This window comes from Rhodamnia argentea, chromosome 7 (genome assembly GCF_020921035.1).
Source record: "Rhodamnia argentea isolate NSW1041297 chromosome 7, ASM2092103v1, whole genome shotgun sequence".
NCBI classification, from domain to species: Eukaryota; Viridiplantae; Streptophyta; class Magnoliopsida; order Myrtales; family Myrtaceae; genus Rhodamnia; species Rhodamnia argentea.
The window spans coordinates 28456542-28469423 of NC_063156.1; the positions used below are offsets into that span (position 1 = coordinate 28456542).

General features: G+C 41.2%; 2 protein-coding genes across 7 annotated transcripts; one reads left to right on the top strand and one right to left on the bottom strand.

Annotated features, from left to right (window-relative positions):
- Positions 1–4: 4 nt before the first annotated feature.
- LOC115749743 lies at positions 5–4034 on the top strand. 6 transcript variants are annotated; one of them, XM_030686698.2, is made up of 7 exons: positions 5–183; positions 516–720; positions 1581–2834; positions 2912–2980; positions 3069–3267; positions 3407–3503; positions 3593–4034. In XM_030686698.2, the coding sequence occupies exons 2-6, from the start codon at positions 718–720 to the stop codon at positions 3457–3459; spliced, it is 1578 nt and encodes a 525-aa protein (XP_030542558.1). In that variant the 5' UTR covers positions 5–183; positions 516–717; the 3' UTR covers positions 3460–3503; positions 3593–4034. The 6 variants fall into 6 exon arrangements, with proteins under 6 accessions (XP_030542558.1, XP_030542556.1, XP_030542559.1 ...); XM_030686696.2 differs by having other exon boundaries at positions 3407–3499; XM_030686699.2 differs by having other exon boundaries at positions 3407–3499; positions 3613–4034.
- Positions 4035–6239: 2205 nt separating this feature from the next.
- On the bottom strand, positions 6240–8974 carry LOC115749744 (WAT1-related protein At2g37460-like). Its single transcript, XM_030686704.2, has 7 exons — positions 8729–8974; positions 8376–8438; positions 8146–8262; positions 7555–7813; positions 7183–7344; positions 6797–6948; positions 6240–6720 (listed from the first exon to the last, which is right to left on the bottom strand). The coding sequence occupies exons 1-7, from the start codon at positions 8935–8937 to the stop codon at positions 6504–6506; spliced, it is 1179 nt and encodes a 392-aa protein (XP_030542564.1). The 5' UTR covers positions 8938–8974; the 3' UTR covers positions 6240–6503.
- Between the last annotated feature and the right edge of the window lie 3908 nt (positions 8975–12882).

Sequence of the window (12882 nt, forward strand, 5' to 3'; positions counted from 1 at the left end):
ATCATTTTCCTCTCTGACGATAGAAAAAAAGAAAACCTGAAAAATCCATCTCTCTATCCCTCTCTCTCTCTCTCTCTCTCCCCAGTTTCGTAAGAATCTTCAGATCTCGCCGCGATCCGCGTCCGTACGGTCGCCGGCGCGTTCTTCGATCGTACTTCCGTTTCATGCCTCTACTCCGTCATGGTAGGTGCGGTGGGAGATGCAAACTGTTATATTCGACCTTTTTTTTTGTGTGAAGTTGTTTGCAAGTTTACCTATTCTATGGCGTTCGTGACATCTCTCGCTTGGCGGTGGATTGGTCTCTTTCTTTCTTCCTTCGTTCTGTGAGAGAATGAGTACGATGAATAGAGCTACGCGAACTAGAGTTTCGTGAATGGGTATTTGTCGGATTAGAAATCCGACTATTCTCTTGCATGCAGTGATTTTGCTGTTGCATAGCAAAATCGTGGACAAATTAGGAAATTTTGAGATTGTTCCCGCAGAACCTGAGTGGATTGTCTCTTTCTTCGTGGCAGGCATGTGTATGGACTGTCTTCGACTTAGAAACGCTTGTTGAGGGCGTGTTTGGAGTTGAATCGAACAGCTTATAACCAGGGCAAGTGCGTCGCTGATGAGAATTTGTGCATTTCAAGTGCTTTGCCTGTTGGTTTGACCCTTTCAGCTTATGAGAAGTGCAAAGAGCGGAACTTTAGGCTATCCTGTGTTGTACTGAGAGAGATGGTACGCTCTATTTCATTATATGTGAATGTGGTTTTCTCAGGTTGAGATTTTATTGAGGGCACATGCTGTTTTGTGATCTTTGTGCATTTGCAACTGAGCTTGGAGCTTAGATACATTCCACTGGCTGTCATGTTCCTTTTGTGCGAGCTATTAGTATTGCACTATTTTATGGGAAGGACCTAAGGTTATACCAATCGATTTCTTCGAGTGTTTGTTCTTGTATGAGCTCTTGAGAGCTGCAACATTGTTTTTGGATCTGGAGAACTCGCTTATCCTTCTGATTCTCAGTTTTTGTACATTTACCTATGTACACCGTGAGTTGCTTGTGGACACTGTAAGGAGTTAACCCGTATTGCTACTAAGAATTTTGAAGTGCTCGCACAAAAAATATTTGCCCCATGGACATGTTATTTTGAAGCAATTTTAAATTTTCTGTTGTCCAATTACTTTATGCATTTTGCATCGTCTAAGGATTCTGTTCTTTCTTTTTTCCACTAATACTATGTAGTTGGCTTTCTAATAATTTCTCAATGGTTTAAGGATTGTTTGATTGATTCAAAGAGTCAAAACTGAACAATTTGTCTCCAGGAATAATTAAGATGAAGCAATTTCTAAATTTCAAATTGCGATTAAGCAGAAACTCACCATGGAAGCTTTACATTTTGCATTGTAAGCATGTGATTTTGATGGTTGTGTCTCGCTTGACGTTAATATGAGAAATGCTTTGTTCACTTTCAAAAGAATGTAATGTGTACTGGTGGTGTCTTGGTGGTAAAACTTCTCTTACATTTTGTGAAGGATGACAAGTATGTCTTCTGTCTATACTGAAATACAAGATTCTAAGCCATTTATTTGGGTAGTCTTTCCAGAATCAGGGCTTTTGGGCAGGAAAAGATACTGGAGGCTTAACTAACAATGAGATGGCTTACGATAATACTTCTAGAATAGAAGCCAAGTGGTCCCAACAGTGGTTCATGGATGGCCCTGAGGCAGAGCATCCCAGCAAGAAACAGGCCGTAGAAGTTCCAAGCAACACTTCCTTTTTAGGACTTTTGAGCATGAACTCATCCCCATGGGGCTTTTCTTCTGGTTTTCACACAGTTTCTGCCCCTGCCCATTTTTCTGAACAACTACTTGATACTGAAACGGCTGGAGCTGTCAAGTATAACGAAAGATGTGCTTCATCTAGTGGCGCGGAAAAACTGAATATAGGGAAAAAAATAAATGAAGACCTTTTTCCTAGTAATTCTTCATTTGGCTTGTCGACGTCTCATGTGCCTGAAGTTCCAGGATCAGGGCTTAATTATGGCGGTCTGAGGAAAGTTAAAGTGAACCATGTTAAGGACTCTGACAATGTGACTCCTTTATCAATGGGACATGGCTATGATAGGGTGGCTTCCAGTGGCATGTTCACAGCTCAATCTTTCTGTAAGGAAGAAGAAAATCCTGTATCAACTGCTCTTGCTTCTGGTATGGGAGATGGCAACATCATATCCTCAGCGACTGGTGTTCTGACTGAAAGCAACAGTGTCATGTCAATCGGGAAACTGTATGAAACTGAAGGTGAGAGTGCTGGGCAGACGTACAAAGGGCATGGTGATGCCATGTCTATTCACGTGGATAACAATGTTTTGTCTATGGGTCAAAGTTACAAGGAAGATGATTGTTCCATGTCAACGGGCCATATTTATGGCAAAGGGCATCACATCTCTGTTCCAGCAGGTAACATCTACAATAATGAAGATAGCAATGGTCTATCCATGTGTAACTCCTATGGTTTAGGGCAAAGCACAATCATATCCTTTGGCAGTCATGACAATGATGATGCAAATTCCTCAAGGAGACTGATATACAGTAACAACTTGTTCTGTGGTCTGCCTTCTGCTCAAACATCAGATGCAGTCAATAGCAATCAGTTAATTAAGTCAAATAGCGATATTTTTCCTAGCTCTACTTCAGTTGTTGCCTCTGGAATTGAAAATATCTCGCGGAAGAAAGAGGAGCAAAATACTTCTAAGAAAGGTTCAAATAACTTCCCCTCAAATGTCAGAAGCTTGCTATCAACTGGCATTTTAGATGGGATATCTGTGAAGTATGCTGCATGGTCACGAGAGGTAATGTCACTTTAGGTGTGTTCACAAATTTTTGACAGTTTCATCTTACAGTGATATGGAGCTGTTTCTTTGTTTAGAAGGAGCTCCGTGGTGTGATTAGTGGTTCTGGATATTTATGCGGCTGTCAGTCATGCAATTTCACAAAGGTAAGTGCATTTCTCGACTTGTATCTGGTTGAGCTGCTTCTAGGTAATTTAATCTACTGATTGAACCGAGGATGAAATGGACTGTTAGGTAATCAATGCGTATGAATTTGAACGACATGCTAGCTGCAAGACCAAACACCCAAATAACCACATATACTTCGACAATGGAAAGACCATCTATGGGATTGTTCAGGAACTCAGGAGCACACCCCAAAATATGTTGTTTGAAGTCATGCAAACTATTACCGGTTCGCCAATCAATCAAAAATCCTTCCGTCTCTGGAAAGGTAATGCTGACTTCCTTCTCTCATCATTGGCTTTGCTTTAGCATGATGAACTTCGAAGAATCATATGAATTGTTGTTATCGTCCGATTTTACTATCATCTTTTATAGTCTTCTCAAAAAGCTCAATTTACCCTTTTCAGAGTCATATCTAGCTGCATCCCGAGAACTTCAGCGTATATATGGGGAGGATTGAGCGAAGCAATTGTCGTAATCTGCCTTGTCTAAACTATTATGTAGGTATCCTCGTGATGCTGTTTTCTATATTTAATTCTACTCGTTATGAATTATGTCAGTTAATCTGATGGAGATGTTTTTCCTGGATTGAGGAACCCTTTTCCTTCTGCGGGGAAGTATGCTTGAGGCGGTACTGACCAGGGTGTGGTTCTCGAAGCCCCTTTTTGTAACAACTTTTTGTCCACTAAACAAGAGTTGTCATTTGCTCACTGAGTCCTTCGGTTTGCAAGGGCAGTTTTACCTGGATAAGTGTCTGCTAAACTTATCCAACCATGACAGCCACATCTGGAAGTTCCACCTATTGTCATGATTTGGTTTTATTCAGCTTTCTTGGGTTTAACTTATGGCCGACCCTAGGCAATGGAAAGGAAAATTTTGCACATGCGGTTCTCATGGATGATGTTCAGTGCGGTAAAGCCAGCATGGCATTGGAATGTAGAAAACATTCTGTGATCAAATGTATTCTTCTCTAGTTTCGCTTCGGTTGTTTAGGTTAACAGGTGAGACTTATTGGTATGAAAACCATTTTGATTACATTGCCTCTGCGTCCACAGCGACAGGAGCAGTGCTTTAATACAGCACTTAAGAGTGGTTGCACTGGGAGTCGTAGTTATACTTCTCCATGCACAAGTAGATAGTGAATTTCGAGAATGAGGGTAAGTTGCTGATAATTCCCGCAAAAACTATCTACGTCTTCTTTCAATGTGATGATCTGTTTTTGCTTTGTCACTGGAGGATTACTCTCTGCTCTTCGTTCATCACTCTTGATGGAAGTACCAAGTATGATACATCCGACAAGACTCTCAGATGCTTTTTAGTTTGTTTTGCAAGCAACTTCGTTGTTTTCTTTGAAAATCGTTATCTGGAAAGATGGTCTCTTGCCCCTTGTATGGTAACTTTAAACGCAAAGGGAATAGCTAAGTTCTCTTGTATTTGATTTTTAGTTTTGATGGCGAATTCTTCTAGGATCTCTCTCTCTCTCTCTCTCTCTCGAGAGAGAGAGAGAGAGAGAGAAAGGGAGAGAGGTTTAACATTAAAAAATTTCAGCTTTAGACGAACAGCGGTAGACCTCACTCGGTTACGTTCTGATTGCACCCTGTTTGGAAAGACTGGTCGAACCACCTAGTTTTGAAAAGCGCTGTTCAAGGAAGATCGAAAATGGTAATTCATTCATTCAAAAGAATTCTCTCGCGTCTTGGTAGAGCCTACCTCTTGCTATGGGCTGCCTTTTCTTTTAAATCTTAATCCTAGCTTCTATCATAGCCGCCTCCTGTCGCTGCTTTCGTCCTTCTTGCCCGTGTTTTGTTGATCATGCTCTCTGTGCCGGAGGAAGGACTTGCTGCTGATGCCGGAGTTGAGGCTTATGCTGCAAGCTGTAATGCGAATGGCGTCATTACAGCTGACAAACAGAGGGAATGTAGCCTCACCTTATTGGGGAAATTTACGCTGAATCTTCTTATTGAGGGGAGGCGGTTCGACGAGTAGCTGATAAAATGGGGCCAGTCTTGGATGCGGCTTTGGAGTCGAAAGGAGTTAACACCAATAAAGTACGGTAGAGCTAGAATAAATCTCTCGCTCTTTTCACCTTCAAAACGGGGAGTTTTATCGACTTATGATGGAGATGCTTCGTGGTTCAATACCTATGATGAAGGGCTGCCGCATTTTTTGTTTCCTGTGGGAGAATGGAATATTATGCAAGGTAAGATGAGGAAGTTCCTTTTAGAGGGGAATAGATGCAAACGATTGCACAAAGGGTCCTTGGCTTGGGGCTGAAGTTGAGGACTTAAGCTCTTGTTGGCATATTTTCTATGTTAAGGACAAACCAATATGTGACGAAACTGAGGTAGTGCCACAAACACCATGACACCAGATGCAGAATGTCCCTTATAAAGAAGCACTTGCAGAAAATGCACACTGCACAGATTCATCCACAACCAGAAAAAGCTCAAGCTGTTTTGGCAGAGTGAGAAAAGTGAGGGCGGCACTGATCCACTCATTGCTGGAGGAACTGGAGCGTCTTCTAAAAGAGGGAAATTTAGTATGTACAGTGTCTTCTAAAAGACAGAGGAGGTGGAGACAGGCGGCGATTGGGTGGCCGGTGGCGATGGTGGCAATTGGCAGTGGTGGAGACTAGTGGGGGCGATGGGCGGTGGTGGAGACCGGCGGTGGCGGTGGCGACCAAAGGCGGTGGCGACCAAAGGCGGGGACGAATGGTGGACTCATGGTTGTAAAGACGAGTATTGAGTAACACTGAATTCATTTTTAAAAATGACATTGTTTCCCTTTGATTGATTATTTTCTTTGAGTGAGCTTATTTCTTAAAATTGTTTTCGGGAACAAAGAAACAATTTTTTTTGGCTTCTTGTTTTTGTTCCAAATCTGTTCCTATTTGTTCTCGGGAGCAGAAAAATTATCAAACAGAATCTGTTCTGAGGAATAAAAGAATAAGAATCAGAGAATCTGGAGTGTTACCAAACCGATTCTAGATAACTCTCAAGCTTATATTTAAATGGGATTTATTATTTCTTGTTCAACATATTTGGGTCCACAAGGACCAGGCCGAGAAAGACTAATTTTTGTACATGATGGATCAACTCAACCTCGTCCTTTACAGTGTCCGGCCCAATGCGAGTTAATACATTGTCTTGATACAAAAGTTGGGCCCAAACAAAAGAAAAAAATAGACAGTGTTGGGCAGATTTTCATCTACTTGTGATTTCTATTTTTCATTCTCCCTAAAAAAAAAAATCTGCCATTTTAAAAATGAAAGTGCAAGCATCATAAAATCTTGTAAAAGAAGAATCAAAAGTGAAGAGTCGAAGTCACCGATTCACGTTGCTTTCTGTGAAAACATCGAGGTACCATGGTATGTACATAATTCGAAGGTTCGAATAACGTTGACAATTGCAAAGATTGTTTATCGAAAACACGACTAATCAGGTCGAATATTCTTAATTAGTATACTTTATGTCGCTACAAAATGTCATACCTACGAATGACCGATCATTTTCCGTTAGTTTCCGGAGTTCCTTTGTCGTTACACGTACTAATCTTGATTATCTCATGACTAGAGTTCTCCTTCCCGTTGCCTCCGGGGTCATCCAAGTTTGTCGGCAACGCTTTCTGCTTGTCTAACAGCGAAGAGGAAGATGCGTAGTCCTTGCTTTTGCCCCACACAACAAGGTATAAACCGGCCACGATGACGACGGCGCCGATAACCCTAATTTAACAAGATCGATTGGCATAGTATACTTTTGGAAATTAGGGGAGAATTTTGATGAGGAAGAAGAAAGTACCTTCCCAAGAAAAGCCGCTCAGCTAAGATGAAGGTACTCAAAACAGCGACGATCACCATGCCTAGAGGACTAAAGGCTGTGACAAAAACCGGCCCTCTGTCTTTCATGACCACACCTTGAATGTAGTAAGCCACTCCCGAGCACATTATTCCCTGCATTTACCGATCATGGTATAACTCACATGCATGTGCTAAAACTAACAAAGGAATAAATAAGGAAGACATTATATAGCCTGGGTTCAATCGATGTCCTAAGGAATTTCATAATGAAGGATCACCAACAACAAGAAGTGATAATAGTGGAAGAGATCACAACTCATCACTTAATTTTCGTAAGTTAGTTTGGAGAGGAAAACGGCTGACAATGGTGAAGTTGCGAGTGCTTACGCTGTAGACAGCGGCGAGTAAATTGGTGTCCCACCGGATGGACCAAACGGCGACGTTTCCTCTTTCCATGACTAGAGCCACGACGGCGCCCTCTGCTGTCCCCAAAAAGCATACCCAAGCCGTGAGAGAGAGCTCGGAGGGATATGTTTCTAGTGTTATCGCCTGTTAGAAATTACGAAGAAACCAGAACAGTGCAAATTAGTGTGCTACTGTTGTTTATGATTAGGCTTTTGACCCCCAAAAAAAAAAAAAAATGACACTGTGCCGTTCTCTGAGAGCTTCTCTTTTGAGAGCGTGAGACACTAATTTGGATAAACTTAAATTTACCTACTGATCCGATACGAGAAGACCGACTAGATTAAGATCAATTACTTGGAGAACCATGAAGCAAGCCCAGCTGAAGCATCCAACAGTGATCATGAGAGAACCCTTGATGGAGTTCTTGAGGCTAATCCCACCATGAGAACTCCCATTCGGGATGTTGCTGGAGGCCGTCCCTCCTCCTCCTGTCCAAAATAGTTCGAGAGCGGGGCCTTTGATTAGCGTCATTGTCATGGCTCCGGCGACCGTTGCTAGTGTACCAAGGACCTTGGCTTGGCTCCGAACGCTCTTCACTTTAATCTTCTCAAGCCTATGCCAACAGTGATTGAAAAGCCATTAATTGTCTTCAAAAGCTAAACCATAGCCATTATCAAAAGGAAGGTCAGACCTTACGGTGAAACAACTATCATATTGTGTTCTTGATGGATAGAGTTCATTACAGTTCTCCAAAAGTAGAAAAATTGGTTGTTGTTCTGTTGGGTATGTACGTTGGACCAAGATTGGATCCAATTTTAGCAAAAAATTTAGCATATATTGATATTTTTTTGTGGTGAAAAGTCGATATTATTGTGAAAAGAGTCATAAGATCCAATGGGAATGATGTAGTGATCCGCTTGTATCGAGAGCAGACACGTTCATTACCGCATGATCCAAGCCATGACGAAGGTGATGGCCGGAAGAATGTTGCACATGGCTGCTGCAAATGTCGCCGTCGTGTGCTTCAACCCCAAAAAGTACAAGTTCTGGTCGATGACTGGCCTGAGGGAGAGAAGAATGAAACCACATGCCAAAGGTGGTCACGAACAATTTCTGATGAAACCTTACGATTGTGTAATTTGTGGCGATAATAGTAAGTTAATTAAGTTACTTACTCCAGTAAGCTAAGCACCATCAGTTTGACGAAGATGGGGAGTGTCATTTTCGGCCTCGTTTTCCTGAGGAAGAAACGTTAACATGATCAATTAATCCAAAGTCAAGACTTCACGTTTAACCAACACTAGACGAAGCAAGGAGAACGTGGAAGCGTTGGCCCAATAAAAGTCGCTCGATGAAACAACAAGGACGTATGGAAAGACGCCGCCCATAAAGTTATCAAAGCTTGTCATCGATACGGGGAACATCGTCGAGCGGGAACGAATTCGTAAAAAGCACTCAAATGTTTCTCACATGTACTAGTTTTGATTATATGGTATAGAGAGAGAGAGAGAGAGAGAGAGAGAGGGACTTGTCTAGGACGATGGCGAAAGGGACAATGACGATGGTGGCGACGGCGTGGCGGTAGACGATGAACACGTAGCTACTCATGCCCTTGTTTAGGGCAACCTTGCAAAGGATGTCCATCCCCGCCAGCCCGAACTGCAAGAACAGCACAGCGAGGAAGGGCTTCAACGTGTGAAACAAACCCTTCATGTCCATTGCTTTGCTCATGATCATATATCTTCTCTCTCGCGCTGTCTTGGCAATGAAAACTTTCAACCCTTTTAAATACAACGCCCTTGTCCCTAAAGTCAAGAGAATATTCTGCAACAGAAATATTCATGTTCACACACTTTTTGATAAGCCCAGGGGCTCCACTGGGAATCGAGGAAAACACAATTGTCACTCTAATTTGCCAACCGAGACGTGGGCTTTGGCCAAGAACAAGAGAGTGATCCCTTCGCGCAATTTTAGCTTAATGGTTGTGGTTTTGTGGGGGTTTGAGGGTCAGTGGGAGGGGAATTAGTGCTCAATTCTAGAACTTAATGGTAATGGATGTTGCGTCACTCATTAGGCTGATTTTGATATAATAATTCGAATCCCTCATACTTTTTCCATGACCGATATTGCTTCTATAAATCCTTGTTTGTTTAATTTAAGTGACGACCCGTGTGTTTGGAGTAAACTTTGCACTGCAAGAATTTGCCACAGTCACGATAAACGTGTGTGTTGAAAGTATCCCACATCACATGTATACGGGTTCATTTGGTTTTTATATACACTTGTGTCTCTTCACTTAATGGCTTAAGTTTTTTGCCTCGGATGTTCAAATATGGTGTCATAGCCAGGATCTACCCTCAGTTTATTTCGCGTGTGGTTGCCTATCTGTTCGAAAGAAGAGAGAATTGAGGTGATGTCTTCATTGGTTTTTTCTGTTGGCCTGGCCTTTGCCCTTTCCAAAGCACACTAATTTGATGACGAGGAGGGTGTTTTAAACTCGTGAATTTCTGTAACTGAAAAACTTCTTTTTCAACGATTTTTGGCATGCTTTGCAATTCATGTGTTTGCATTTAGTTAATCGATCGTGTACGGGTCCGACCAGATAAAGCGTGGAAAACATGGGGATCATTCACATGTTCTTTGTTCACAGATGCAACCTTTTTCAGCACAAATTAATCCGACCTATGTGACTTCGAAGGGGCGGACATTGCAGAAGTAGAGAGATCTTTAATTTTTTTGATACGTATTAAGGTTTATGCATATGAAATTATAGTTTCAATTTTACATAATTCCATAATTACTTGGGAGACAGCGCATGTCATGTAATAAAAATTCGGCAAACTTGAGATATGCGGTTCCTATATTGATGCCGTTGCGGAGGCGGACGTGTGTGTTTTGGGTGATGTTGAACGAACCAAGGATATATCATAGCATAAAGGATGCACTACCAGCCAATGATTATGATCGGGATTGGCGAAATTCACCACTGAGACTCAAAGGATGAACAGCACGCCAAGGATAAAGGACTTCGGAATAGGAAAGCTCACAACTAAGGCCTAAAAGAAAATTGAGATAGGAGTAATCTACCCTCCAAAGATTTTCATTCACACAAAAGAAAATCTCATACATTTTTGTTTATTAAAATGGTCTGCCTTACAATTGAGAATTTTCATGCAGAGGAACTTTTATATAGGAAATAGACTAAGTACGCAAGACTTGGGAACATGGGCACCAAAAAACACATTAAGGATCTATGAATTAGAAAATGCAATAAAACACCTAGAGTTTTGAACTTGGACTCTTGAGACCCACAACACAATTAAGACTCTTAAAACCAATACTTTGACCAAATGCAAAGTAATTAAACTAAGACCCTACATTCGTTCACCCTTTTTAACCAGAAAATAACCATCTCAGCAGATCAACGAATATCTAAGGAAATTGCTCAGAATATCCTCACATCGATATGCTGCTCATTGGCTTTGAATTCGGCAACTAGTCTGGTGGAATAGAACTTAATTGTCAAGGGAAGAATCGTTAACTCTTTAATTGTTAGATTGGTAGTCAATTGGCAATCATTCTTGCGTATTGATAACCAGCATGTATAATTGCTATGCACGTCGATCGATCAACCGACAATAGTAACCTTGGAACCATTGAAGCATGTTGTGGCCAATGTGGTTCTTTTTATAAAGGATTAAAGACTGAGGTGGATCCGTCGACAAGTTTGGAATGGAGCTTGAGAGTTGATCGATAGAGCTCGATGCTCTTGCATCATATATACATAAGTCTATAGTCAATCTCTGAAGAAATATGTTTCAAATATTTACTTGGTCAAGCTGGTGTCCTACCTCATGATAAGTTTTGCGCAAAATTCTATGTGAAATTACTCGAAGACACTAATACCGAACTTAACAAACAATTTCGTAGCGAAGAACAAAATCTTATTAAAATGTAAGTCAATTTTCCTTGGATTCTGAAACTTCAAAAAAATTGTTGCAGGGAGAAAGAAGGAAGAGGAGAATAGTTTTGTCGAGAGAAAATAGAGGAAAAATATGCCTAATCAATTTAAATTGTTAACTAACTTATTAAACGTTCTCACCTTCCCAAAAAATTATAGGATTAGGTGCACGAATATAAGGAAATAAAGAGTAAAGGCAAAAAAGAGAAATCGAGATATAAGGTTTATCACGGTTCACCCTTAAATTAGGATTATATCCAACATGTGCTTCATTGTAATTTGCGCACTCTACCTCTTTGTTATAACTCTCAATCACAAAAGAAAGAGATTATATATAACAGTGGTTATTCGCAGGATCACCGTGCCTTCTTGTCGATGGGAGGAGTATGAACAATATCCTAGCAAAAAGAAGGTAAAAAAAAAGTATGCTCCCGACAAGTCACTTCATACTGTTTTTCATAGTTCGCATGGACGTATCGTGCATTGCCTCTAGTCATCCTTAATGCAAAACTAGATCATTCTTTCACATTGTTGCTTTAATTCCGCTACTTGCATGGCTTTCATTTCCAAATAATTGTTACCACCCACCATCCGCCATATATCTCTTTTTGCCCCCACTTCTCCCACTTCCCTGTTCTCTCTGGCCACTAACTTCTGCTAATGCACAACTTCCAAGCCAGCTTTCTCATTCATACACCATTGATTAATATTCTTGTGCACACTCAAATCTGTTTGTTTAATCGCGGGTGTTCACCTCTATTTTTGGGGGTCGGAAAGCAATGCATGGTCAAAGATTGCATTATAAGATTTAGCAAATCGGACGGCCCCGCCACCACCCATGGTGTCCGCTTGTGGGGGGTTTTGTTTCCTTGTGCTTTATCTTTTGCTCAATGCAATGTGGCATATGAGTAATGTATCACTCTCTCTTGCCTTGTTCCTTCTTAGCCTCATGATTTAGGTTTTTTTTTTTTTTTTTGGTTTTCCAAAGGGTGGTGTGGGTCAAATGGTACAATCATGAAGAGACTGTTGGAGTTATCCCACATCGATTGTGAAAGACGCTAGTGGTCGGTCGGTTTATATGTATGAGGAAAAACCTCATTCTTTGAGCTAGTTTTTGGAGAGAGAGAGACATAATACCACCCAATATTGATATCAGAGCTCATGTTACCAACGAGTCTCGATCTAATCGGAGCTCCGATCCAAGCCCATTGTGCATTTTTATTTTATTTTATTAAGCCGAGGATGAGAAGTGCTGTCTGATTGTATGCTTTTGTGATGCGGGGGTCTCTCTGACCGGAGGTAGAAAAGGCACACAGAATGATAAAAGGGCGGTGAAGTGTCGGAATGAAAAGGAGAGGAGGAATACTTTCGTATTGTTTTTTTTAAGGCCTAAAAGTTTATTGTTATAGTATTCTATTTTTCACGGGATGATAAAGGAAAGGGAGGAATGATTGGCACTAGCGACTTCCTTCCTTTGGACATTACCATCGGAGTTTCATTCCGCTGCGAAATTTGTTCCGATTTAGCATACCATCTTCGAACGGAACGTCCGAGGTTAACAATCCGGTCACCGCAAGTTTATTGACGAGGTTTTGGCGGTCGGAATGTCTTTCCGCATGAAAGAATATCAAAGCTACGCTAAGCAACATGAAATTTAGCTCGTCGCTATTTATTTTAATAAGATTTTCATTTCATTTCCAGTAAAAAAAACAGTTTTCGCT